Source organism: Rhinichthys klamathensis, unplaced genomic scaffold, assembly GCF_029890125.1.
Source record: "Rhinichthys klamathensis goyatoka isolate OS25496 unplaced genomic scaffold, OSU_Roscu_1.1 h1tg000296l_1, whole genome shotgun sequence".
NCBI lineage: Eukaryota > Metazoa > Chordata > Actinopteri > Cypriniformes > Leuciscidae > Rhinichthys > Rhinichthys klamathensis.
The window spans coordinates 1,670,754-1,697,133 of NW_026606815.1; the positions used below are offsets into that span (position 1 = coordinate 1,670,754).

At 39.8% G+C, this 26,380-nt stretch overlaps 4 protein-coding genes across 4 annotated transcripts; 1 reads left to right on the forward strand and 3 right to left on the reverse strand.

Annotated features, from left to right (window-relative positions):
- Nucleotides 1-1,927: 1,927 nt before the first annotated feature.
- LOC130103728 (C-X-C motif chemokine 11-6-like) lies at nt 1,928-2,971 on the reverse strand. The gene is made up of 4 exons (XM_056270028.1): nt 2,864-2,971; nt 2,628-2,754; nt 2,435-2,524; nt 1,928-2,288 (listed from the first exon to the last, which is right to left on the reverse strand). The coding sequence occupies exons 1-4, from the start codon at nt 2,919-2,921 to the stop codon at nt 2,195-2,197; spliced, it is 369 nt and encodes a 122-aa protein (XP_056126003.1). The 5' UTR covers nt 2,922-2,971; the 3' UTR covers nt 1,928-2,194.
- A 4,508-nt stretch (nt 2,972-7,479) lies between these two features.
- Nucleotides 7,480-8,259, reverse strand: LOC130103729 (C-X-C motif chemokine 11-6-like). Its single transcript, XM_056270029.1, has 4 exons — nt 8,173-8,259; nt 7,937-8,063; nt 7,744-7,833; nt 7,480-7,597 (listed from the first exon to the last, which is right to left on the reverse strand). Exons 1-4 carry the CDS (start codon nt 8,228-8,230, stop codon nt 7,504-7,506), a joined length of 369 nt encoding a protein of 122 aa, XP_056126004.1. The 5' UTR covers nt 8,231-8,259; the 3' UTR covers nt 7,480-7,503.
- A 13,388-nt stretch (nt 8,260-21,647) lies between these two features.
- Nucleotides 21,648-22,523, reverse strand: LOC130103761 (C-X-C motif chemokine 11-6-like). Its single transcript, XM_056270083.1, has 4 exons — nt 22,405-22,523; nt 22,169-22,295; nt 21,976-22,065; nt 21,648-21,815 (listed from the first exon to the last, which is right to left on the reverse strand). The coding sequence occupies exons 1-4, from the start codon at nt 22,460-22,462 to the stop codon at nt 21,722-21,724; spliced, it is 369 nt and encodes a 122-aa protein (XP_056126058.1). The 5' UTR covers nt 22,463-22,523; the 3' UTR covers nt 21,648-21,721.
- A 2,784-nt stretch (nt 22,524-25,307) lies between these two features.
- On the forward strand, nt 25,308-26,135 carry LOC130103781 (C-X-C motif chemokine 11-6-like). The gene is made up of 4 exons (XM_056270104.1): nt 25,308-25,474; nt 25,578-25,704; nt 25,821-25,907; nt 26,051-26,135. Exons 1-4 carry the CDS (start codon nt 25,423-25,425, stop codon nt 26,076-26,078), a joined length of 294 nt encoding a protein of 97 aa, XP_056126079.1. The 5' UTR covers nt 25,308-25,422; the 3' UTR covers nt 26,079-26,135.
- Nucleotides 26,136-26,380: the final 245 nt, after the last annotated feature.

The window sequence follows — 26,380 nt, forward strand, 5'->3', positions numbered from 1 at the left end:
TTCAGGGTGTCGTGGTGGGGTGAGGTCGCAACTTCTAGCTATGGGGTGCCTCAGGGCTTAGAGCTTGAAAGAAAGACCATCACCTTCAACTCAACCTTGCAAAGATAGAACTGCTTGTGGTCTCGGCCAACCCAACACTTCATCACAACTTCTCCATTCTGCTAGGTTCGTCAACCATAACTCCTTCCAGGACATCCAGGAACCTTGGATTTATGGTTGATGATCAGAAGGAGATCAGGGAAAGTTCCCATAACTTTCACTAACGTTATGTAAAAGTTATGTAACTGTTAGTAAAAAGCGTTACTAAAATAATGTTTCTGGAATGGTCTTATAATGTTTATATAAAATACATTCTCGTAACATGGGGAGAAAATGTCCTTAGAGCAACGTTCATGGAACTAGACTCAAAAAAGATCGATAAAATAGTCCAAGTGACTAAAGTGGCTCAACCTTAAGTTTATCAAGCGACGAGAATACTTTTTGTGCGCAAAAAATAAATAAAAATACAGACTTTATTAAACTTTTCATCTTCTTTTCATTGGCCGACGCTGGTCATGAGTGTGATGCTGGCCAATAGTGAGCCGAAGTTCTGACGTAGCGCTGCGCTGTGCTGTTACGCTACGCGAACTCACTCAGAGGCCCACACAGAAGAAGATGAATAGTTGAATAAAGTCGTTTTGTTTGTTTTTTCGCACAAAAAGTATTCTCCTCGCTTGATAAACTTTAGGTTGAGTCACTGTAGTCACTTGGACTATTTTAACAATGTTTTTACTAACTTTCTGGGCCGGCAGGTTTCAATTACAATGGAAGCCTATGGAGGAGTGAGACAGCTCTCAGATTTAATCAAAAATATCTTATTTTGTGTTCCGAAGATGAACGAAAGAACAACATGAGGGTGAGTACTGACAGAATTTTCCTTTTTGGGTGTACTAACCCTTCAATGACGGTAATTAATTTTGTACAGAAACCATTTAATGCGTATTCCCCCAATCAAAATGAGTATCCAGATGGCATGACTTTGCTTGTGATTCAACTGTTGAAGCGATGCGAAGTTCAACCAGGGACAGAAAACGAGAAGGTTTTGAGCTGAGCACTCACAGACCTGACCCGGCAGAGGTTGAGAGTGTGGGCTGGCCGGGACTGAATCTGTGGCTCGGCTCACTGAGGACGGCGGCCTGACACTGGAGGAAGGCCCGTTCCTTCGCGTGAAGAGGGCGGCATTGCCCGAGACGCGACCGTGGTGCTCGCCGGGCCTTATTGTCCATTTCTCTATGGCAGGAATTATTGAAGGGTTCGGTTTAGAGAAATACGTGAAAAGGAGAGCTCGATTCGCATATGTTAGGAAGGTAGGGCGGGGCCAAATGCTGTTAAACTGTCAACGAACGGAGGTAAGTCTGCTGTATACCTCTTAACTTGTTGATTGGGTTGATTAACTGAATGTGCTCCACTCGTGTTTAATTAGCTTTGATTATCTGAATGTGCTCCACATGTGTTTAACTATCTGAATATGCTCCTCCCGAACTTTGTTAATAAAACACCTTTTAAAAATGTGCACTTTGCTAGACTAACTAGGACTTGCCACATCACTTCCATAGCCTTCTGTTACTCTCTTGCTGATTTAATGGCTTCTATTGTTCTCATTTGTGAGTCATGTAAATGTAAAAATCTTTCTACCAGCCAGGTCAATCATAACCAGCAGCTTATAACTGAGACAGGAACATTATTAAGTCCTGTCAATTTAGTCTAAACTATTCACTTAAAATGTATTTGTGAAACAATGTTTTCAATAGTAATCTTGAAAGCTTTATTGAATTTTGTGATGTTTTAGTGATTCCTGTGGAACTATTGCAAATCATAAATGTCTGAATTTTTATTCAGAATCTCAGAATGCAAGAGCTACTCTAAAGAAGTCAGAAGATTTAATTTGTAGATAAAAAGCTTTTATTTAACACTTCTTTGTGGACAATGAAAATAAAATCATACATTAAATTATGAAAAAGACTGTACATATGACACATTGTTCAGTGGTCTTATGTAAACATTTTTGTGGAAAAAAAAAACTATTTACAACCAAGTGCTCAGATTAAAAAATATATATAATAATTATTAATCATCTTAGGCATTAAGAAATGTTTTGAATATTTTGAGATCTATTTATTTTTTAAATTGAACTCCAACTATGAAGTCTATGAAGTCATTTGAAGGATGTTGGTGCTGATGGTGTAGATGTCAGGATGTTCTTCAGTGGCACAGTGACAGATGTACTGTGTGGCACAGACTGTTGGCTCCTGCAAAATCAGAAAAAAGTTAATTTATTATATTTGTATTCATTCATTTATTTAATTGCTATGTGTCTCCCTCTGCCATATGAGTTTATGTCTTTGTATTGAATATGTAAATGATAAGTAAATAGACTTAAAGCAAATATTCTCACCTCTTTTCAAGAGCCTTTATTATGACATTTTTAGTGAATTTTGACTCAGGATTCATGCATTTCTGTCCTGCACCATTCTTCAGAGTGACACTGTGAAATGACAAAAGCGATGAGCTGAATCTTACTCAGGATAGTTTGTAGAGTTGATGAACATTTAAATAAATGAATGCATACAAATGTAGGCTATGCTTACATAATCTCATGTTTGCGACAAGATGGACTTGGAGGGATGATTTCAACCTTCTCGATGTTCTTCACTAAAACCATGTTTGCACCTTTGTCTGCACAAAAGCACCTGCCCTTTGAAGACCTGTCCTGCCCTGGAAAAGAAATGTCATTATAGTCTATTAGCTGCAGAACATCACCATAATCAAAAATACAAGATATGCTAAAAGATTTTGATCTATAACTCTCAGAGATCAAACTCACCTTTTACTCCTACAGCAATCAGGCAGGCAAGAAGAACAAAAGCTGCAATAGTCGTCATTGTCTTGTTCTCGATGAACTGTGCTTGTCTGGGTCAGTGAGATTATGACTGAAGGCATTCAGAGCTCATTTAAATACTCTAGGACCAGGGGTTTCCCCTCAGTTTTTGTTCTCGTTTTTTTTTTCACTATCCAGCTTCCTCCCCTTTTTCTCTTTTTATTGTGATTTCTCAGAAGCACCTCCTAAACCATCTTGAAAAAAGAAGAAGCTTTGATTTATGGCACTCTGAACTTTCCACGAATGAGGAAGTTAATATTGCTTAATTAGACTGAAATTTTGATGTTAATTATAATGGTGAGAGTACTATTAGACGTTAGGCTAAAACACTGAAGGTTAGGGCATGTCAAACATGGTGATTGACTGAGTTTGATGGCTTTTAATGGTTGTTTTTAAACACATCAAATCTTATATTGTGTGCACAAATTAAGGTAGCAATACAGAGAAAGATGGAAAATGCACAATAACCAAACATTTTTCAACACAATCTATACAGTAACTTTTAATGAAGCAAAATACTATAATGGAGCAGACTAATGACCCATTGTTTGAAAGAATAAAGGTAAAACACACAGTGCAAGAAGCAACCAACATTTTCTATGGATTAAATCTGACTGAATCCTGGTGATCTGGTGTTAACACTCCTAAGCTTTCTAAAATGTACAAATATTTACCCTTGTAGTGATGAAAGTGCTGTCCTCTAACAGAAACTTTGGACTGTGAAATAAATAAATTAATCACAAAGTGTGGTTAACACCCACTGGTTTTGCTGGTGTGCTTGTGGATGTTGGACATATTTTACAAAGGCATTAAGTAACCACAAAATAGGATGTGGGACAAAACGCGTTTTCTGTGGAAGATGGTCAAACATTTTCACAACCTCTTTCAGAAAAGTCCTCAGTGTAAACAATATTCGTCAGACATGATGGTGAAAAGTTGAAGATGCTAACATAAATATTGACGATAAATGTGTTGTTTGTCTGGTACAAGAGTGCTGCCTATTGCGAGGCTCTGAGCCTATTGGGGGGATACAGAGGGTTTGCAGCGCAGTCTTTCTGCAGGGCCTATAGCATGGGTAGCAATGGGGCCAGTAGACAAAGGGGCATTAAGTCGGCCAAGGAGGCAGCTGGGTCACTTCGGTGATAGTGTCTGACTGTAGAAAGATCCGAAAACACCCGATGATGACCTCAGGATGACATTAGTCCAGGTGCAACACATGGTAATGTTTGATAAAAGTGTCCAGTATATAGGTTATTCTATATTTATTATAAGCACTCGTGGGTTATTCAAATGACACATGCTTGGTGAGCCAGATATGTTTCAGGATAACTTTACATAAACCAAACCTTCAGCATTTAAGTTTAAAAATGTCTGGCTTATGCCATATACAGTTTAAATATACAGCAAATAACTTTTGTTTTCAGATTTTTAAATATTTGAATAATGAAAATGTTCTAATGATGAAATTGTGATTAATCAGAGTTCAAATGTAGAAATACCAAACAGTTTGAGACATAAACAAAATCAGGGCATTACATAAAACTTCTCATTTCACTGGAACATCATCAAGTGTTTTCACTACCTTTTTCTTTATATAGACATTGTGTTGAAGTCATGCTGATAAATGTCAATCATGCTGATGAAAATGAAAGAGAAACTGAAAGTCTTGTTGTGAAATCTGGAAATGCCACTTCATCTGCTACTTATATTTGTGAAAACAGAGTGATTATGCATGAACTGTATAATATACAGTTACTTTTTATTATAGAGACATTTTTTAATTATACGAGTTACTGTAAATACATTCAATGAACTGATTGCAGTTTCTATTAACTAGACCAAGATTTTAAGTAACCAGATGTGGTCCATATTTTGTTGTTATGGAGTTAGTTCTCCTCAAACTCGTTAGATTAACACTTGTATTCCTGTCTTGTAGTGTTGGAATTGTGGATAGTATTGTCTGTTTAGAAAACAATCAGAATTTGACAAGACTCTCACACAATCAACTAAACTGTCAACCAAAGTTTGTGTTTTATTTATGATTTATCCGTGCGTATCGTAATTTTCTTTTTAAATGAATGTGAACTCGTAATCTTTAATAAAAATAACTTCCCTCCCTCTTGCAGCGACATCTCTTCTCTTCTCTGATGATGTGTTTACTGGCGCGAGGGCGGGATCAACCTGTCACTCATGAGAATACAGCAATAGCAAACCACAACCATCCAACCAATTCTTAATGGTCAAAATCAAGTCCTGACCCACCTTTTTCTTTGTTCAAGAAGCCGTTTCACTTGGATATACGTCACAATCTGCTTGTTAAGTCTGACGTCACATGTCACCGGTCCATTTCCATAGTCCAAACACTGCCAGATGCCAAAAGCAAACAATACATGGTGCTAATATTCACTCATGATGTGATGTAAAACTATCGAAAGATCATGACCCTAATGTTTTTCTACATACAAAAATCTCAGATGGCCAGACAGATATTCATCTTTTATAAATTGTACACAAACATCTTCATTATTCTTCATCGAGCAGAATCATTCAGTCTGAATTTTAATTATTTTGACACCCCTTTAGGCCATTCAAAAATATAGGCATTTTTATGATTCATAGAATTATAATGTAATTCAGAGGTGTCTCTTTGACCGGGATAATGCTATTTGATTTGTCTGTCAATTATTCAACAACTGTTCAACTCATTCACTAGCAAAATATGTGTCATATTTAATTTTGTGTGGCTTCGTTTTGAACTATTTTTGTTAGCTGAGGAATTATGGACAAAAGAAACTGACAATATTGTGTCAAAAATGTACTGTACGTCACTCAATAAGAACTCATTGCTTATTGAACAAATGTGTGCACAAATGACAAATTAACAGGCACAAATTACATCAATGTGGGGAAAAAGACTGGTATAACTACTTGTATAATTTTATTTTAGTGATATATAATATTATAGCAATATATAGCAATGCTGTATGGGTCCTCAATGCCCGCTGTAATGATACACTGAAAATAACAACGAACACATACTTTGTTGTTTATTTGTACTCACCGTTCACTCTTTTTCATCACATTCTGTAAAATGAAATATAAACCGTCGTCATAAATAAGCTATCAAAGAACTAATGATGATCTGTTTGCAGGATAGAGCAGATAATGACTGACCACCTCCTTTCTACCTTTTTCAAGAGAGACTAATTGGTCATTTTTTTTCTTCCATTAGTAATGAGGATTTGCAAAAAGCAACCAACAACAGCCAGAGTGGAAGTTCCCATGTTTATGAGAGGAGCTTTTACAGCTTCCTTTGATCACTGTTGGAAGTAGCTTTATGTGTGTTTTGGTTTTAATTCTGTGAGTAAAATGGGAATGTGGCTTTTTCAGTTGATTTATCAAGTCAAGTCAAACTTATTGGTGATTGCCAAATAAAAACTGCATTTGTAATGCTTCTTATATTGTTTCAAATCAGCTTTACAGAAAATCATGATGTTAATGTTTATAATATCTTAATACTTTCGTGACGTATAGTCGCAATTAGCAGATTAGAGCGAGTCGAAAATAAAGTTTATTTTTTTCGCAATTGTACAAGCAATCAAGCAGTTGAGAAATATCATTCTACACAAGTATACTGTATGTATGAAGATACAATTGGACATGCTTATGTCCAACTTAATATAAAGAAAAAAGAAAAAAAGATTGAGATTTGGTATATATACAATATGTGTGTGTATATACAGTATATATAGTATATATATATATATATCACTTTACATATGTGTATGTGCATGGCCTTGTAAACCCTACATTATAAAATTATACTTCAAAAACCTTCTAAACCCAATTAAATTATCTAAATTAATTTATTCATGTCAAAATTTTGTTTAATATGACTAAATCTACATTAGATTGCACTGACAAAAGTCTTTCTACCAGCAAGGGCTGGGTTTACCAAAAACATCGTAAGCCTAAATTGATTGTAGAGACCATTGGTGGCAATTGTTCTACGATCAACTATAGGCTCACGATGCTTTTGGGAAACGCAGCCCTGATCAGTCATAACCAGCAGCTTATAACTGAGACAGGAACATTAAATCCAGTCAATTTAGTCTTAACTATTCACATAAAATGTATTTGTGAAACAATGTTTTCGATAGTAATCTTGAAAGCTTTATTGAATTTTGTGATGTTTTAGTGATTCCTGTGGAACTATTGCTTATCATAAATGTCAATAGCATCATGCATTTTTATTCAGAATCTCAGAATGCAAGAACTACTCTAAAAGAAGTCAGAAGATGTAATTTGTAGATAAAAATCTTTATTTAACACTTTGAGGACAATGAAAATAAAATCATACATCAAATTTAAAAAGACTGTACATATGACACATTGTTCAGTGGTCTTATGAAAATATGTTTGTGAAAAATTAAATAAAACATTAAGGCTTTTTACAACGCATGCAGTGCTCACATAAAAATAATTTTATCAGCTTAGGCATTAGTTCATATTTTAAGTTTTTTTTTTTTCTAAATTGAATCCCAACTTATTTAGGCAGTGTATGAATACATATTAAGTCTATGGATTCATTTGAAGGATGTTGGTGCTGATGGTGTTGATGTCAGGATGTTCTTCAGTGGCACAGTGACAGATGTACTGTGTGGCACAGACTGTTGGCTCCTGCAAAATCAGAAAAAAGTTAATTTATTATATTTGTATTCATTCATTTATTTAATTGCTATGTGTCTCCCTCTGCCAGATGAGTTTATGTCTTTGTATTGAATATGTAAATGATAAGTAAATAAACTTAAAGCAAATATTCTCACCTCTTTTCAAGAGCCTTTATTATGACATTTTTAGTGAATTTTGACTCAGGATTCATGCATTTCTGTCCTGCACCATTCTTCAGAGTGACACTGTGAAACGACAAAAGCGATGAGCTGAATCTTACTCAGGATAGTTGGTAGAGTTAATGAACATTTAAATAAATGAATGCATACAAATGTAGGCTATGCTTACATAATCTCATGTTTGCGACAAGATGGACTTGGAGGGATGATTTCAACCTTCTCGATGTTCTTCACTAAAACCATGTTTGTACCTTTGTCTGCACAAAAGCACCTGCCCATTGAAGACCTGTCCTGCCCTGGAAAAGAAATGTCATTATAGTCTATTAGCTGCAGAACATCACCATAATCAAAAATACAAGATATGCTAAAAGATTTTGATCTATAACTCTCAGAGATCAAACTCACCTTTCACTCCTACAGCAATCAGGCAGGCAAGAAGAACAAAAGCTGCAATAGTCGTCATTGTCTTGTTCTCAATGAACTGTGCTTGTCTGGGTCAGTGAGATTATGACTGAAGGCATTCAGAGCTCATTTAAATACTCTAGGACCAGGGGTTTCCCCTCAGTTTTTGTTCTCGTTTTTTTTTTCACTATCCAGCTTCCTCCCCTTTTTCTCTTTTTATTGTGATTTCTCAGAAGCACCTCCTAAACCATCTTGAAAAAAGAAGAAGCTTTGATTTATGGCACTCTGAACTTTCCATGAATGAGGAAGTAAATATTGCATAAAGCTGCCGTCGTCAACATTTTTTTTATCATATTCAGTGAAATCGACACTATAATCTGACAGAACAACATAAATAAAGTGGTTTTAGGAAAAAACCCGAGCTTCTAACTACACCTGGAGCGTGTTATTTGTTTTGCAAAAATCCACAGCTCCCGGTTCATCGGGTCCAATCAGTGCAGGGGGGTGTGAGATTTGACTGTCAATCACAGATCGGGCACACGCCACCCCTCGTGCACGTTACAATCACATGCACACGCCTGAAGTTCGCGGAAGTTCGCGCAGTAACGAAGAGTGATGGCGGAAAATCAAGTAAGCTCATTTAGAGTATAAATGACGTTAGCAATTGCAATCTATCAATAGATTAGCCATGCAGGACAGCATACCTCCAAATTATCCAAGGTGTTGATGGATACTGATGAGACGGGCGCGTTCACTGAAAATCTGGTGCATACGCACTGACGAGCATGAACTCGTTGGGAGGGTATCCGTTGATAGTGGGGGAGGGGCATGAGAGTTGTAAACATTAAAAATTTTCCTAATTCCACTCAATCTGCCAGACTTGCCGACTGCAGCTTTAATTAGACTGAAATTTTGATGTTAATTATAATGGTGGGAGTACTATTAGACATTAGGCCAAAACACTGAAGGTTAGGGCATGTCAAACATGGTAATTGACTGAGTTTGATGGCTTTTATTGGTTGTTTTTAAACACATCACAATCTCTTATATTGTGTGCACAAATTAAGGTAGCAATACAGAGAAAGATGGAAAATGCACAATAACCAAACATTTTTCAACACAATCTATTGCCATATACAGTAACTTTTAATGAAGCAAAATACTATAATGGAGTAGACTAATGACCCATTGTTTGAAAGAATAAAGGTAAAACACACAGTGGTAGGGAAGAAGCAACCAACATTTTCTATGGATTAAATCTGACTGAATCCTGGTGATCTGGTGTTAACACTCCTAAGCTTTCTAAAATGTACAAATATTTACCCTTGTAGTGATGAAAGTGCTGTCCTCTAACAGAAACTTTGGACTGTGAAATAAATAAATTAATCACAAAGTGTGGTTAACACCCACTGGTTTTGCTGGTGTGCTTGTGGATGTTGGACATATTTTACAAAGGCATTAAGTAACCACAAAATAGGATGTGGGACAAAACGCGTTTTCTGTGGAAGATGGTCAAACATTTTCACAACCTCTTTCAGAAAAGTCCTCAGTGTAAACAATATTCGTCAGACATGATGGTGAAAAGTTGAAGATGCTAACATAAATATTGACGATAAATGTGTTGTTTGTCTGGTACAAGAGTGCTGCCTATTGTGAGGCTCTGAGCCTATTGGGGGGATACAGAGGGTTTGCAGCGCAGTCTCTCTGCAGGGCCTATAGCATGGGTAGCAATGGGGCCAGTAGACAAAGGGGCATTAAAGGAGAACTCCGGTCAATTTTAACATTGAGCTCATTTTTTTGTACATTTGGAGTGCTGTCAGTACAGACAAAAACGACAAAAATCGGTGTTGCCTACACCGTGTTATCCTCTTTTTAAAATTCGCACCCTGTTGACTTCAATGGGGCAAGTTCTAAACCTGCTTTTAGCCTCTTAACAACCTTAATGTGTCATTACAAGTGCACAGCCATGTGAGTGGTGTTATTAAGAGTGACCATGGTCAATCTGACTGGAGTAGATGTGAAAGATATTAATAAAAATGATGTTAATTCAGCCAGCTCACATACCTGTATTTACTTCCTGTTTTCGTTCGAAGTCCACAGTAGTCGATTGTCGAGTTCGCGCGCGCGATCACCGATCAACATCCTTCCTCTTGGAGCCAGCAACTGTCCATGGTGGAGTACGCCCACAATACGTTACCAGTGTCAGCTACGGGCCTGTCTCCGTTTGAGTGTAGTTTAGGATACCAGCCACCTATTTTTCCCAGTCTGGAATCCGAGGTCGCGGTTCCCTCCGCCCACGCCTTTGTCCAGAGGTGTCACCGCACCTGGACTAGAGCCCGTGAGACTCTACTCCAGGTGGGGGAGCGCACCAAGGCCAAGGCCGATCGCCACCGGTCAAAGCCTCCCGTATACGTCGTTGGTCAAAAAGTGTGGCTTTCTACTAAGAACATTCCTCTCCGCTCCGTTTCTAATAAACTTGCTCCCAAATTCATTGGCCCGTTTAATGTCACCAAGATCATTAGTCCGGTGACAGTCCGCCTCAAATTGCCTCCAGTGTACAGGAGGATTCATCCCGCCTTCCATGTATCCAAGATCAAGCCCGTGTTATATTCTCGTATTAATCCGCCAGTCCCGGTTCCTCCCCCGCCGCGACTCGTAGAAGGGGAAGCCACTTATTCGGTAAATCGTATTCTGGACTCGAGGCGGAGGGGACGCGGATTCCAGTACTTGGTGGACCGGGTGAGGTTACGGTCAGGAGGAGAAAAGTTGGGTACCGGCTAGAGACATCCTGGATCATTCCCTTATTGATGATTACAATCGACAGGTAAGGGAGTCTGGGAACGCCAGGAGGCGTTCTTAGGAGAAGGGGTACTGTCACGGTTCATAAATTCATTGATTCCTTCTTGTCTTGTGTTTCTGTTGTTATCTGTGTGGGTGTGTGTGAGTGGGCGTTACCACTCCGTTCTGCTGATCAGCAATCCAGCTGATCAGTGCTCCAGCTGATCATTATCCACTCACCAGCTGCAGCTCATTCAATCCCCTATTTATACTCACAGTTTTGTACTCTCATTGTCAGATCGTTGTCGGAAGTCCTTCGTGTGTGTGGTTGATCCTTTCCTGTCGGCGTGTCAGCTCGTGTCTTGTTCGTGTTTCCCTGGGATTATCACTGCCGTGGATTACATCACCTCACCTGGATCTTCACTTCACTTCACTTCACATCAAGACTCATCACCGGGACCCTGACCATCTTGTCCCTGCGCTACCAGTCTTGTTTTTGTGTCATCTGGCCGTGGAACGTCTCGGTCACTGGATAGTGGATGCCATCGCCTTGGCTTACCAAGCTCAAGGCGTGCCCTGTCCGCTCAGGTTGCATGCACACTCCACGAGAGGCGTTGCATCCTCCTGGGCGCTGGCACGTGGCTCCTCGCTAACAGATATCTGTAGAGCTGCGGGCTGGGCGACACCTAACACGCTCGCTAGATATTATAGCCTACGTGTAGAGCCGGTCTCCTCCCGTGTTCTCACCCTAAACGGGTAGAAGCACAGAGAGGCCCGGCTCTGTCGGCTTGCTGCACCCTACTGTGCACCCTTATTGCTCCAGAGTGAAAAACCTGTTGAGTCCTCGAAAAACCCCTCGGCCCGGACATGGCGGAGCGTCCAGGTGCCAGGCCTTTATCCGCTGAATCCTTGAGAACCGGATCTGGGCTGGGTTCCATATGTGTGACCCTATGGGGATCCCATATGTGTATATTTTCCACGGCTGCTCCTAACGGAAGCCCGTGTCTTTCCCTTGGGCTAAGTCACCCACTATCTCGTATGTAGTACAGCCTTCGGGCTAGTCCATATGTATTCCCCACATAACTCCTTGAAGTAAGTGGGTTCCGCAGCGTCCTCCTTCCTAACTGAAGGGCACGCTTTCCCAGTGTTATCCAATAATCTCACTGTATGGGTTATTACAGGAACAACAGTGACAGATACACTCTGTGTGTAGCCTCCTCCTATCGTCCTTCAAGGCAAGAAGGTGTAGAGGCTTGCATGGGGCGCTGGATGGGGTGCAGCAGCTGTGGCGCTTTGGTAGGGATTCCTATTGGTCAGTCTGACCTACGTTGTAGTGACTGACCGATAGGGAACGTCTCGGTTACATATGGTAACCCTCGTTCCCTGAGGGAGGGAACTTGGTCCAGAGATGGCGCTCCTGGACCACCAAGGTGGACATCGCACGACCCACTGACCGCGCGGTGACCTTCGTCGCACGAAGCGCGAGGTCCGTTGCGGCACGAAGTTCCTGGAGAACTTGTGGATCATGACCACCCTCGTGCAGGTCCTTCAGTGCCTTGGCCTGATGGACCTGCAGCAACGCCATGGCGTGCATGGCAGAGGCAGCTTCCCCACAGGCCTTGTAAGCCTCGTCGAATAGGTCCGACGAGTACCTACAGGCCCAGGAAGGAAGACACGGTTCTCCGCGCCGAGTGGAGTTAGGGCACAGCTGCATTGCAGCGGCCCGCTCCACTGGCGGGACACGCGTGTATCCCTTAGCTGCCCCGCCATCAAGGGTGGTGAGGGAGGAGGAGCCCCTGGAACGGTTTCTGGCAGTAAAAGGTGCCGTCCACGTTCCTGTAAGTTCCTCATGCACTTCCGGGAAGAAAGGCACTGGGGTGGGTTGCTGAGAACCAGCGTGCGCCACCCCGAGATACCAATCATCCAACCTCGAGGGTTCGGAACACGGTGGAGGATTCCACACGAGCCCGACCCCGTTGGCGGCCCGGGAGAGCATGGCCATCATCTCCGGGTCCGTCACAGGCACCGCTGGCACCCCCGAAGGAGGCAGCGGTGCCGAGTCGTCGTCCGCAGAGAGGTCTGACCCACCCTCCGATGCAGCGATCGACATCTGGTCACTGGGAGCCCCAAAGGAGACAACCGGTACACACCTCGAGGATGGTCCAGCTTTCTCCAATGGAAGCTCAACTGGCTGCGGAGCATGAGAGGGGTGAGGGCTCCTAGGGGGTTGGTTCCCCGAAGGAGACGCGCTCACCGTGATCCTCAGGTCACCCGCGCCCCCGCCCGAAGCAACCCTCTGAGGAGGATTGGAACGAGGCAGAGGCACGGGGACTCCGCCCCTTTGCAGGAACAGGAGTCTCGACCGTAGCTCCGCGATGGTCATCTTCCCACAATGGGTACATGACTCATCCACAAACGCTGCCTCAGTGTGTTCAATGCCCAGACACACGAGGCAGCGTTTGTGACCATCCTGTGAGCCCAGGTAACGACCGCATCCAGAAACACACAAATAGAAAGTCATCTTTTTCTTTTTAAAAGACGCTCTCTATTTGTGTAAGCTCTTTTAGGGACTGCTCTCACTGGTGCTGAAACACGCAGGGGAACAGTCACTGCAAACACAGACAGGAATGTGCACCTGTCTGTGCGCGATCTCTCTCTCTCTCTCTCTCTCTCTCTCTCTCTCTCTCTCTCTCTCTCTCTCTCTCTCTCTCTCTCTCTCTCTCTCTCTCTCTCTCTCTCTCTCTCTCTCTCTCTCTCTCTCTCTCTCTCTCTCTCTCTCTCTCTCTCTCTCTCTCTCTCTCTCTTACCAGCTGTTACAACAGCTTTTGAGCGCTCATACGGCGCACCTTACCAGCTGTTACAACAGCTTTTTGGTTTTGCTCAACACACCACAGACAGGAGAGAGAAAAAGAAGACTGCTCGCGCTGCCGTGCTGTAACGCCCGCACCGGGAAGGAGAGGTCCAAAGAAGAGGCTCGTAGTCACACTCTGTAGATTTAAACATGAAGCGTTTGGCTCCGAAGCAAAAAGCTAGTGTGCAATCATAACAGCTGCTGTTAAATACCCGCGCTGACGAGGACGCGCAGCTGATGCAAATGATTGCATGCCAATGTGCATTGGCTTGTTTTAGTTTCACTCGAAGTAGATTGGCCTCTCTAGCGAGATTCCTATTGGTCAGTCTGACCTACGTTGTAGTGACTGACCGATAGGGAACTGAGTAATAAACTTCCTTCACTTGCATTATTGCTTCTGTGGTTTTTGCTGTTACAGAGACAGATATGTTTCAGGATAACTTTACATAAACCAAACCTTCAGCATTTAAGTTAAAAAATGTCTGGCTTATGCCATATACAGTTTAAATATACAGCAAATAACTTTTGTTTTCAGATTTTTAAATATTTGAATAATGAAAATGTTCTAATGATGAAATTAAGTGATTAATCAGAGTTCAAATGTAGAAATACCAAACAGTTTGAGACCTAAACAAAATCAGGGCATTACACAAAACTTCTCATTTCACTGGAACATCATCAAGTGTTTTCACTACCTTTTTCTTTATATAGACATTGTGTTGAAGTCATGCTGATAAATGTCAATCATGCTGATGAAAATGAAAGAGAAACTGAAAGTCTTGTTGTGAAATCTGGAAATGCCACTTCATCTGCTACTTATATTTGTGAAAACAGAGTGATTATGCATGAACAGTATAATATACAGTTACTTTTTATTATAGAGACATTTTTTCATTATACGAGTTACTGTAAATACATTCAATGAACTGATTGCAGTTTCTATTAACTAGACCAAGATTTTAAGTAACCAGATGTGGTCCATATTTTGTGTTATGAAGTTAGTTCTCCTCAAACTCGATAGATTAACACTTGTATTCCTGCCTTTTAGTGTTGGAATTGTGGTTAGTATTGTCTGTTCAGAAAACAATCAGACTCTCACACAATCAACTAAACTGTCAACCAAAGTTTGTGTTTTATTTATGATTTATCCGTGCGTATCGTAATTTTCTTTTTAAATGAATGTGAACTCGTAATCTTTAATAAAAATAACTTCCCTCCCTCTTGCAGCGACATCTCTTCTCTTCTCTGATGATGTGTTTACTGGCGCGAGGGCGGGATCAACCTGTCACTCATGAGAATACAGCAATAGCAAACCACAACCATCCAACCAATTCTTAATGGTCAAAGTCAAGTCCTGACCCACCTTTTTCTTTGTTCAAGAAGCCGTTTCACTTGGATATACGTCACAATCTGCTTGTTAAGTCTGACGTCACATGTCACCGGTCCATTTCCATAGTCCAAACACTGCTAGATGCCAAAAGCAAACAATACATGGTGCTAATATTCACTCATGATGTGATGTAATACTATCCAAAGATCATGACCCTAATGTTTTTCTCCATACAAAAATCTCAGATGGCCAGACAGATATTCATCTTTTATAAATTGTACACAAACATCTTCATTATTCTTCATTGAGCAGAATCATTCAGTCTGAATTTTAATTATTTTGACACCCCTTTAGTCCATAAAAAAAAGAGAAACTAAGAGAAAAAAAGAGACTAATTGGTCATTTTTTTCTTCCATTAGTAATGAGGATTTGCAAAAAGCAACCAACAACAGCCAAAGTGGAAGTTATGAGAGGAGCAGGGGTGATAGTAGAAAAAAATCCTGAGCCTGAACTTTTTTCCCTGGGACAGATGCGTAAGGGAAAGTTTATCCTCCGCTAATTTCTGACACAAAGTGACGAGTCATATATTTTTGTCATTATTTTTTGAGAATGCAAGACACACACAAACACATGCCTATCTTCATAATTCTAGTTTTGACTTCTAAAGTTTTTTTTTAATTCGACCCAAATCCTAAATTTCACTTGCACTGCACTGCAATATATTTTATTCATGATTAATAGGCTATTGCATTGCAAAATAATGTGTGCTGGTCAACTAGTCTAAAATTAAGAAACCCCTAGAAAACAGTAAAAATAATAATAATAATAATAAAAAAATAGATGTGTACATTTAAGATAGTTCTACTTAATTTATTATTCCAATATCCAAATATGATACTTGATAAAATGAAAGAAAAAAAGGGCTTTTTTTTTCTGACGTGTTGTCTTTGCATTTGAAATACATGGCATATTTTAAACAGGACACGCATTAGCTGAATAAACGTTAGCCAATACAATCATACTTATAGAAAATAGTTGACAATGAATAGACAGGAGTCCGGTCACAGGACCAATAATAGCAAAACGAATCACTTATTCTAAAAAGAATATCAAGTATAAGTTGTTAGACGAATCCGGCATAGGGCTGTGTTAATAGTAAAATGTACGTCATTTAACGAATTTTAAAAACACGGATGGATAAAAAAAATGCTTTCTGACATTTTGACAGGAAAAAAAACACAACCAAGAACAAAATTTAAACTTAGCCCGTCAATTTTCATTTTACAATTAGGCTATCTTCTCCTTCTGTGCGCGTGGTCTGTGTTTGTGAGAGAGAGCTCGCGCAGCACTGATACAACGGTACTTTTTAATCCATAAGTAACTAACGTGCTTTTCATACAAAATAATTCTGTAACATAATTAGGTACTTTAGTTATTATTAACACAATAACGTAACACATGCAGGCTACGTTTCTCAACAGTGAGAATGAATAAATAAACGCCTGTTTGCAGACCCGCGCTTATCAGTAACTTAATCCACAAATCACAGCACTTTCATAATCACTAGCCATAGCGATTTCAATTTTATTTAGATGTATTGTTATTCAATTCTTAAGCATTTTATAATTTGCATGGCTGAATTATGTTTTCCTCTTATCTGAGTGACCATGAATGACGGAGTATTTTAAAATAATCCATGCGATCACTCCCGTGTGATCATCGAATCCAGATTAAGTTAACTCAATACAATACTTCAACTTTCCACATCCACCCTAGCCCGTTTACCTTCAGGAGTCAGAAGTACCTCGACTACTGTAGCCTACTGTCCTCGCTTATGAACTCAGTCAGACGGCGGGTCGCGGGAGTGGAAGCGGATCGAGCGGGATTCTTTATTGCTGTCGATTTTCAGTCTCTTTTTAATGATAGGCCTTACGCATCTGTCAATCATCCCCGCTTGCTATTTGGGGAATGAACCCAGCGCTATGATTGGTCGAACTCCGCTTCTTTAGCTGTTGCTTGTTTTGAGGACAGCGCGTGCACAGAGGCGTCACCAGGTTTTTGCGTAGATTGACAATCGTACCAGGGTAGCCTACTTTGAGGTCAAAATGCGTGCCCGCTACGCAAAATGCGTACATGTTGGCAGGTCTGCGGCTGAAGTACACTGGTGTGGTTTAGTGAAAGCGCCTCTCAGATCTTGGGAATTGTCAGATCCGCGAACGCAAACCTGATTTTTTTTTTTTTTGCAGACACGTCTGTACGCCGGAAATCCGGCGTGGCGCCGGAGCGCTATCAGGCCTGGAGGAGCTTTACAGCTTCCTTTGATCACTGTTGGAAGTAGCTTTATGTGTGTTTTGGCTTTAATTCTGTGAGTAAAATGGGAATGTGGCTTTTTCAGTTGATTTATCAAGTCAAGTCAAACTTATTGGTGATTGCCAAATAAAAACTGCATTTGTAATGCTTTTTATATTGTTTCAAATCAGCTTTACAGAAAATCATGATGTTAAAGGTTCTCTAAGCGATCCTGGGTGACGTCACTTCTTGTTGACGTTCAAACTATTGTCAAACAAAATGGAGGCTTTCTAGACCCTCCCTCCTCATCTGCACACTAGTCTCAGCCTCAGACGTCACGCCCACGGAACGTTGGCTAAACGTCTGATGCATATGGTACACTTAACTGGAAACACTTCAGGAATGTCGAAGTCGTCATCTGATTGGTTGAATTTTATCGGATTTCCGGGGGGCGCGAGTGTCGCGTTTATTTTTCGGTCTGCCGGGAAACAAAGCGCAGATGTGTGATTGCGGAAGAAAAACTGTTGTGTTTACATGAGTGACAATGAGCATTTTTCAAGATCAGCTAAACGTAGGATTCTCAAAAGTATGCGAGGTTCACGGCGTAGACTCTTTAAGAGATGTCCAGGAGTTTTGTTTGAGGCACTTAGTGGAGACAAAAAGAGATATTTTAGCCTGTTTGCCGACGGGATTTGGGAAGAGTATTATTTTCCAAGCCTGGCCGACCCTTTGTCAGCATTTATAAGGATTCCCAGCAGATCCAACTTTACTAGTTGTGTGTCCCCTCCTATCTTTTACATAGCTGTCAACCCTCCCGTTTTTTCCGGGTTTCTCACGTATTTTAGCTCTTTTCCCGCTGTCTTCCCGTTTTATTATTTTCCCGTAAAATATCCCGTATTTGTGTGAGACGTACATGCTCGGGGCAGATTCGGCTTGAAGTCGTTCATCCTCGGATGCGGCGCCGCACGCGCTGTTACAAAAAAAGCTGTGCACACAGCCAAGCGAAATGGGGTCTTGCCGGTCTTGCGCACCCAACGCGTAATCTTTGCCGCGCTCGTGCGGACGCGTCAAGTATAAACAATTATACTCCGTGTCAGCGCGCGCTTTGATCGGTAAAGGAGCACAGACCTCTCCCTAATCATCTCCAGCAGCCCCCGAAGCACCACGTACCGTTTCCCTCGTAAGCTGATATTAGTATTTAAACATTCTCTGATAAAAAATGTTTAAAAAATGACACACTTTCTCTAATACACACACACACACTGTCTCTTTCTCTCTCACTCATTTGTAGTTATAAACTCTTTAGACTTTTAATGATTAGTGCTTTATTTTTAAAGTTTGTGGTGGGTAAGAATCGTGTAAAAAAATTCCCTTATTTTGGGGATGGATTCCGGGAAATCTCCCTTATATTCAATGTTCAGTGTTGACAGCTATGATCTATTATGGAAGATCAAGTGAAATACCTAACTGTGAAGGGGATATCAGCCGCGTTTGCGGGCAAACATGAAACAACAGACGCTGACATCGCAGCTGGCCGATTCAGTATTGTGTTCGGTTTTCTTCTCCTCCTTTGATTTTCTATGCTGACTTACTTGTTGCACGCCGGTCTGTTGTTGTGGGGACATTTCCACGTGACGCTGAACGAAACGAACTGTAATTGGTTGTTTGACATGTCGGTCAAACGGCCTTATGGGCGGGCCTTGGCCAAAGAAAGCTGCTATGAGTTCCAGATCTGGCTACGCGAGACTATCTGCACACTAACCCCCCAAACCACACCCCCAAACCCTTCTTGTCGGTCATTGGCTGGAACAGTTTGTTATGTTTCGTGGAGCGGGTCGCCGCAGTTTGTTTTTGTTGCTGTTTGTGGAGCCTTGGCTGTCAGAGATCGCGTTTTTTTACAGTGTGTTCAGGGGACAGGCAGCCAGCGGATAGTGAGGAGATTTTTGCTGTATGTGCAAAAAATGTTTTGGTCTAAAAAACGCGTGACATCGCTTAGAGCACCTTCAATGTTTATAATATCTTAATACCTTCATGACTTATAGTCGCAATTAGCAGATTAGAGCGAGTCGAAAATAAAGTTTAGTTTTTTTTGCAATTGTACAAGCAATCAAGCAGTTGAGAAATATCATTCTACACAAGTATACTGTATGTATGAAGATACAATTGGACATGCTTATGTCTAAATTAATATAAAGAAAAAAGAAAAAAAGATTGAGATTTGATATATATACAATACGTGTGTGTATATACAGTATACACTCACCGGCCACTTTATTAGGTACACCTGTCCAACTGCTCGTTAACACTTAATTTCTAAGCAGCCAATCACATGGCGGCAACTCAGTGCATTTAGGCATGTAGACATGGTCAAGACAATCTCCTGCAGTTCAAACCGAGCATCAGTATGGGGAAGAAAGTTGATTTGAGTGACTTTGAACGTGGCATGATTGTTGGTGCCAGAAGGGCTGGTCTGAGTATTTCAGAAACTGCTAATCTACTGGGATTTTCACGCACAACCATCTCTAGGGTTTACAGAGAATGGTCCGAAAAAGAAAAAACATCCAGTGAGCGGCAGTTCTGTGGGCGGAAATGCCTTGTTGATGCCAGAGGTCAGAGGAGAATGGCCAGACTGGTTCGAGCTGATAGAAGGGCAACAGTGACTGAAATAACCACTCGTTACAACCGAGGTATGCAGCAAAGCATTTGTGAAGCCACAACACGCACAACCTTGAGGCGGATGGGCTACAACAGCAGAAGACTCCACCGGGTACCACTCATCTCCACTACAAATAGGAAAAAGAGGCTACAATTTGCAAGAGCTCACCAAAATTGAACAGTTGAAGACTGGAAAAATGTTGCCTGGTCTGATGAGTCTCGATTTCTGTTGAGACATTCAGATGTTAGAGTCAGAATTTGGCGTAAACAGAATGAGAACATGGAACCATCATGCCTTGTTACCACTGTGCAGGCTGGTAGTGGTGGTGTAATGGTGTGGGGGGTGTTTTCCTGGCACACTTTAGGCCCCTTAGTGCCAATTGGGCATCGTTTAAATGCCACGGCCTACCTGAGCATTGTTTCTGACCATGTCCATCCCTTTATGGCCACCATGTACCCATCCTCTGATGGCTACTTCCACCATGTCACAAAGCTCTAATCATTTCAAATTGGTTTCTTGAACATGACAATGAGTTCACTGTACTAAAATGGCCTCCACAGTCACCAGATCTCAACCCAATAGAGCATCTTTGGGATGTGGTGGAACGGGAGATTCGCATCATGGATGTGCAGCCGACAAATCTGCGGCAACTGTGTGATGCCATCATGTCAATATGGACCAAACTCCCTGAGGAATGCTTCCAGCACCTTGTTAAATCTATGCCACGAAGAATTGAGGCAGTTCTGAAGGCAAAAGGGGGTCCAACCCGTTACTAGCATGGGGTACCTAATAAAGTGGCCGGTGAGTGTATATATATATATATATATATATATATATATATATATCACTTTACATATGTGTATGTGCATGGCCTTGTAAACCCTACATTATAAAATTATACTTCAAAAACCTTCTAAACCCAATTAAATTATCTAAATTAATTTATTCATGTCAAAATTTTGTTTAATATGACTAAATCTACATTAGATTGCACTGACAAAAGTCTTTCTACCAGCAAGGGCTGGGTTTACCAAAAACATCGTAAGCCTAAATTGATTGTAGAGACCATTGGTGGCAATTGTTCTACGATCAACTATAGGCTCACGATGCTTTTGGGAAACGCAGCCCTGATCAGTCATAACCAGCAGCTTATAACTGAGACAGGAACATTAAATCCAGTCAATTTAGTCTTAACTATTCACATAAAATGTATTTGTGAAACAATGTTTTCAATAGTAATCTTGAAAGCTTTATTGAATTTTGTGATGTTTTAGTGATTCCTGTGGAACTATTGCTTATCATAAATGTCAATAGCATCATGCATTTTTATTCAGAATCTCAGAATGCAAGAACTACTCTAAAAGAAGTCAGAAGATGTAATTTGTAGATAAAAATCTTTATTTAACACTTTGAGGACAAAGAGGATACATCAAATTAAAAAAGAATGTACATATGACACATTGTTCAGTGGTCTTATTAAAATATGTTTGTGAAAAATTAAATAAAACATTAAGGATTTTTACAACGCAGTGCTCACATAAAAATAATTTAATCAGCTTAGGCATTAGTTAATATTTTAAGTTTTTTTTTTCTAAATTGAATCCCAACTTATTTAGGCAGTGTATGAATACATATGAAGTCTATGGAGTCATTTGAAGGATGTTGGTGCTGATGGTGTTGATGTCAGGATGTTCTTCAGTGGCACAGTGACAGATGTACTGTGTGGCACAGACTGTTGGCTCCTGCAAAAATAGAAAAAAGTTCATTTATTATATTCGTATTCATTCATTTATTTAATTGCTATGTGTCTCCCTCTGCCAGATGAGTTTATGTCTTTATGTTTATATATTTGTATTGAATATATAAATGATAAGTAAATAAACTTAAAGCAAATATTCTCACCTCTTTTCAAGAGCCTTTATTATGACATTTTTAGTGAATTTTGACTCAGGATTCATGCATTTCTGTCCTGCACCATTCTTCAGAGTGACACTGTGAAACGACAAAAGCGATGAGCTGAATCTTACTCAGGATAGTTTGTAGAGTTGATGAACATTTAAATACATGAATGCATACAAATGTAGGCTATGCTTACATAATCTCATGTTTGCGACAAGATGGACTTGGAGGGATGATTTCAACCTTCTCGATGTTCTTCACTAAAACCATGTTTGCACCTTTGTCTGCACAAAAGCACCTGCCCTTTGAAGACCTGTCCTGCCCTGGAAAAGAAATGTCATTATAGTCTATTAGCTGCAGAACATCACCATAATCAAAAATACAAGATATGCTAAAAGATTTTGATCTATAACTCTCAGAGATCAAACTCACCTTTCACTCCTACAGCAATCAGGCAGGCAAGAAGAACAAAAGCTGCAATAGTCGTCATTGTCTTGTTCTCGATGAACTGTGCTTGTCTGGGTCAGTGAGATTATGACTGAAGGCATTCAGAGCTCATTTAAATACTCTTGGACCAGGGGGTTCCCGTCAGTTTTTGTTCTCGTCCCACCATTACTCCACCTTCCTCTCCCTTTTAGTTGTGATTTCTCAGAAGTGCCTACTACACCACCAGAAGCTGTGATTTATGGAACTCTGAGCTGACATTAACATAGATGAGGAAGTAAATATTGCATAAATTATTATGTTTTGGTGGGAGTAATATTAGACCGAATATTATACCAAAACACTGAAAGTTCGGGCATGTCAAATATGATAACTGATTTATTTTGATGGCTTTTATTAGTTGTTTTTAAGCACATCACAATCTCTTGTATATTTAGTGCACAAATTAAGGCCAATACAGTGAAAGATAGAAAATACATCAAACTATCAACACAATCTCTTGCAATATATCTTTTAATGCAGCAAAACTGTCATGTAACAGAGGGACTGAAAACATGAATGCTTGTAACCCGTGTTTATTGCAGTAAGTTGCTGGCAGGTAATATGGCAGACTTAAATGGATAGTTCACCCAAAAATGAAAATTAGCCCATGATTTACTCACCCTCAAGTCATTCTAGGTGTATATGACATTCTTCTTTCAGATAAATACAATCATAGTTATATTAAAAAATGTCCTAGCTCTTCCAAGCTTTATAATGGCAGTGAATTGTTTCTGTTTTGAAGTCCATAAAAGTGCATCTATCCATCATAAAGGACCTCCACACACCTCCGGGGGGTTAATAAAGGCCTTCTGAAGCGAAGCAATGCGTTTGTGTAAGAAAAATATCCATATTTAACTTTAAAAAAACTTTAACTATAAAACTTTACCGACTAATAACTAGCTTCCGGCAGACGGCCGTACTCGTCGACTTGTACCAAAAGAGTAATACTTGACGATGTATGACGTAGGAGTAGCGTAAGCTTTGACGCCTCTCACGGATCAAACAGGGCTGGGCAACCACGTTCATCATTACGTTCATCATTACGTTAATTTTAAATATGGATATTTTTCTTACACGAACACATCGCTTCGCTTCAGAAGGCCTTTATCAATCCCCCTCTGCTACGTCAGAACGTATAGGCTCACTATTGGCCATCACACTCATGACCAGCGTCGGCCAATAGTGAGTCTACGTTCTGATGTAGCGCTGCGCTGTGCTGTTACACTACGTGAACTCACTCAGAGGCCCACACAGAAGAAGATGAATAGTTGAATAAAGTTGTTATTTTTTGGGGGTTTTTGCGCACAAAAAGTATTCTCCTCGCTTGATAAACTTTAGGTTGAGTCAATGTAGTCACTTGGACTATTTTAACAATGTTTTTACTAACTTTCTGGGCCGGCAGGTTTCAATTACAATGGAAGCCTATGGAGGAGTGAGACAGCTCTCAGATTTAATCAAAAGTATCTTGGAACAACATGAGGGTGAGTAATTACTGACAGAATTTTCATTTTTGGGTGAACTAACCCTTTAAAGGGATACTCCACTTTTTTGGGAAATAGGCTCATTTTACAACTCCCCCAGAGTTAAACTGTTGAGTTTTACCGTTTTTGAATCCATTCAGCCGATCTCCGGTTCTGGCGGTACCACTTTTAGCATAGCTTAGCATACATCATTGAAGTGGACAAGACCATTAGCATTTCTAAAAAAAAATGACCAAAGAGTTTCGATATTTTTCCTATTTAAAACTTGACTCTTCTGTATTTACATTGTGCACTAAGACCGACAGAAAATGTAAAGTTGCGATTTTCTAGGCTGATATGGCTAGGAACTATACTCTCATTCCTGCGTAATAATCAAGAAACTTCACTGCCGTACCATGAGTGCAGCAGGCGTAATGATATGACGCAGCGCCTGAAAATAGTTCCGTTGTGTTGACGGAAGGTGGCCTATTTTCAGGCGCTGCGTCATATCATTACGCCTGCTGCCCTCATGGTACGGCAGTGAAGTTTCTTGATTATTACGCAGGAATGAGAGTATAGTTCCTAGCCATATCAGCCTAGAAAATCGCAACTTTACATTTTCAGTCGGTCTTAGTGCACGATGTAACTACAGAAGAGTCAAGTTTTAAATAGGAAAAATATCGAAACTCTTTGGTCATTTTTTTTTTAGAAATGCTAATGGTCTTGTCCACTTCAATGATGTATGCTAAGCTATGCTAAAAGTGGTACCGCCAGAACCGGAGATCGGCTGAATGGATTCAAAAACGGTAAAACTCAACAGTTTAACTCTGGGGGAGTTGTAAAATGAGCCTATTTCCCAAAAAAGTGGAGTATCCCCTTAAGAATCTATTTTAGATACAGGGGAAGTGAAAACTGATGATTGATTCTGTTCCTCTGAAAACAGAAGTTTAGTTAATTTCCTAGTTTGCTGTGATGTCACTAATTTTCATCATCACTGTATTGTTAATTTCATGATCCAAAATGTTAGTGTTTATTATTATTATTTTAAACATTTTAACAATTTGTGCACATGGTTTTGAACACATTTGTGGCAAATTTGATTGTTTGTTTACATTTGTTTGTACAAATTACATTATAATTATAGATGAATGTCAGTAATTAGTATCAAGGGTGGTTTAGTATTTGTGCAGGAATGTATTACATTTGGTCTCTAAATGTATATTTGGCTGAAAGAATTCACATCAGCTTTCAAAATTGTAGTAAAACAAACTTTTCTTCATTAACAAGAACAATCGTGACACTAAATGACAAGCGACTAGAACATATCCAAAGCTTTGAGCAAAAGCATTTCAAAGAAATGGGAAATCGAAACTGCTGTTCTTGTGAAAGTGAAACTGGGAACTGTGCCCGTGCTATAAACCCCTGATCTTCTGATGGCTATATAAGCAGCTAATCTTCTTCAGTATAATAACAGCCTTAGACAATCATCAAAAACTTAAACACAATGAAGACTGGTGCAGTTATTGTTTTTCTGGTCTGTCTGCTTGAAGTACACGGTGAGTGTTGCTTATTAAGACCTAATGTACTATTGATTCTTCTAAATATTAGTTTGTTATATTGTTCTGCAGCTAAAAAATCCTGAAAAAATCTCTCTTCCAGGGCAGAACAAGATTCACAAAGGCAGGTGCTTCTGTGCTGACAAAGGAGTGGATGTGGTTTTAAGGAAGAACATTGAGAAGTTTGAAATCATGCCTCCAAGTCCGTCTTGTGGAAAACAAGAGATTATGTAAGACTAAGAACAAAAACAATGATTTACATGGATATTTACACATTAATGATCATACTGCTATCTTAACATTCTTGACCGCATTCAGCTCATCTTTCCTTTTTTTTTATTTCCAGTGTCACTTTGAAGAGTGCAGAGCGGAAATGCTTAAATCCAGAGTCTAAATTCACCCAGAAGTTAATCAGGAGGGTTCTTGAAACGATGTTAGTGTAAATTTATTTGTAGTTTTGCTGTGTTCAACAAAAAATTAGCACCATATTGCTACTTATTAAATTAATAAATTATATAAAAATGTATATAAACATTTCTAAAATAATATATGATGAACTGTTTCTGATCTTTACAGGGCCCAGCAGTCAGAGGCGCTCATGTGAATCTGGATTAGCTGCTGTTTTACACCATTGAATAACATACTGATACCCATGAAATGCTAACCTCTAGTTGACCTTTCCTGCATTTGAGAACATAGAGAACTAAACATTGTGAAGTATAAAGTAGTGTAAATATTTGCTTGTTAATTTATGCAACTGACTGTTTAGTAATTTACTAAAATGTTTAAATTCTTATCTAAGTTAATTTTTTTATTTCATTGTTTTATGTTCATCTTTTGTGAAGTGCTGTTATACAATACACTTGTTTAATTATCTTATTTTCCCTCTGTGTTCACTGTTACCAA

Coding starts and splice junctions, on each gene's coding strand:
- LOC130103728 (XM_056270028.1), bottom strand. CDS start 2,921: ATGACGACTATTGCAGCTTTTGTTCTTCTTGCCTGCCTGATTGCTGTA. Junction 2,525..2,627: donor TGTCGCAAACATGAGATTAT/GTAAGCATAGCC, acceptor GTCATTTCACAG/TGTCACTCTGAAGAATGGTG. Junction 2,289..2,434: donor ATAAAGGCTCTTGAAAAGAG/GTGAGAATATTT, acceptor CTGATTTTGCAG/GAGCCAACAGTCTGTGCCAC.
- LOC130103729 (XM_056270029.1), bottom strand. CDS start 8,230: ATGACGACTATTGCAGCTTTTGTTCTTCTTGCCTGCCTGATTGCTGTA. Junction 8,064..8,172: donor GATTGCTGTAGGAGTGAAAG/GTGAGTTTGATC, acceptor TTTCTTTTCCAG/GGCAGGACAGGTCTTCAATG. Junction 7,598..7,743: donor ATAAAGGCTCTTGAAAAGAG/GTGAGAATATTT, acceptor CTGATTTTGCAG/GAGCCAACAGTCTGTGCCAC.
- LOC130103761 (XM_056270083.1), bottom strand. CDS start 22,462: ATGACGACTATTGCAGCTTTTGTTCTTCTTGCCTGCCTGATTGCTGTA. Junction 22,066..22,168: donor TGTCGCAAACATGAGATTAT/GTAAGCATAGCC, acceptor GTCGTTTCACAG/TGTCACTCTGAAGAATGGTG. Junction 21,816..21,975: donor ATAAAGGCTCTTGAAAAGAG/GTGAGAATATTT, acceptor CTATTTTTGCAG/GAGCCAACAGTCTGTGCCAC.
- LOC130103781 (XM_056270104.1), top strand. CDS start 25,423: ATGAAGACTGGTGCAGTTATTGTTTTTCTGGTCTGTCTGCTTGAAGTA. Junction 25,475..25,577: donor CTGTCTGCTTGAAGTACACG/GTGAGTGTTGCT, acceptor TCTCTCTTCCAG/GGCAGAACAAGATTCACAAA. Junction 25,705..25,820: donor TGTGGAAAACAAGAGATTAT/GTAAGACTAAGA, acceptor TTTTATTTCCAG/TGTCACTTTGAAGAGTGCAG.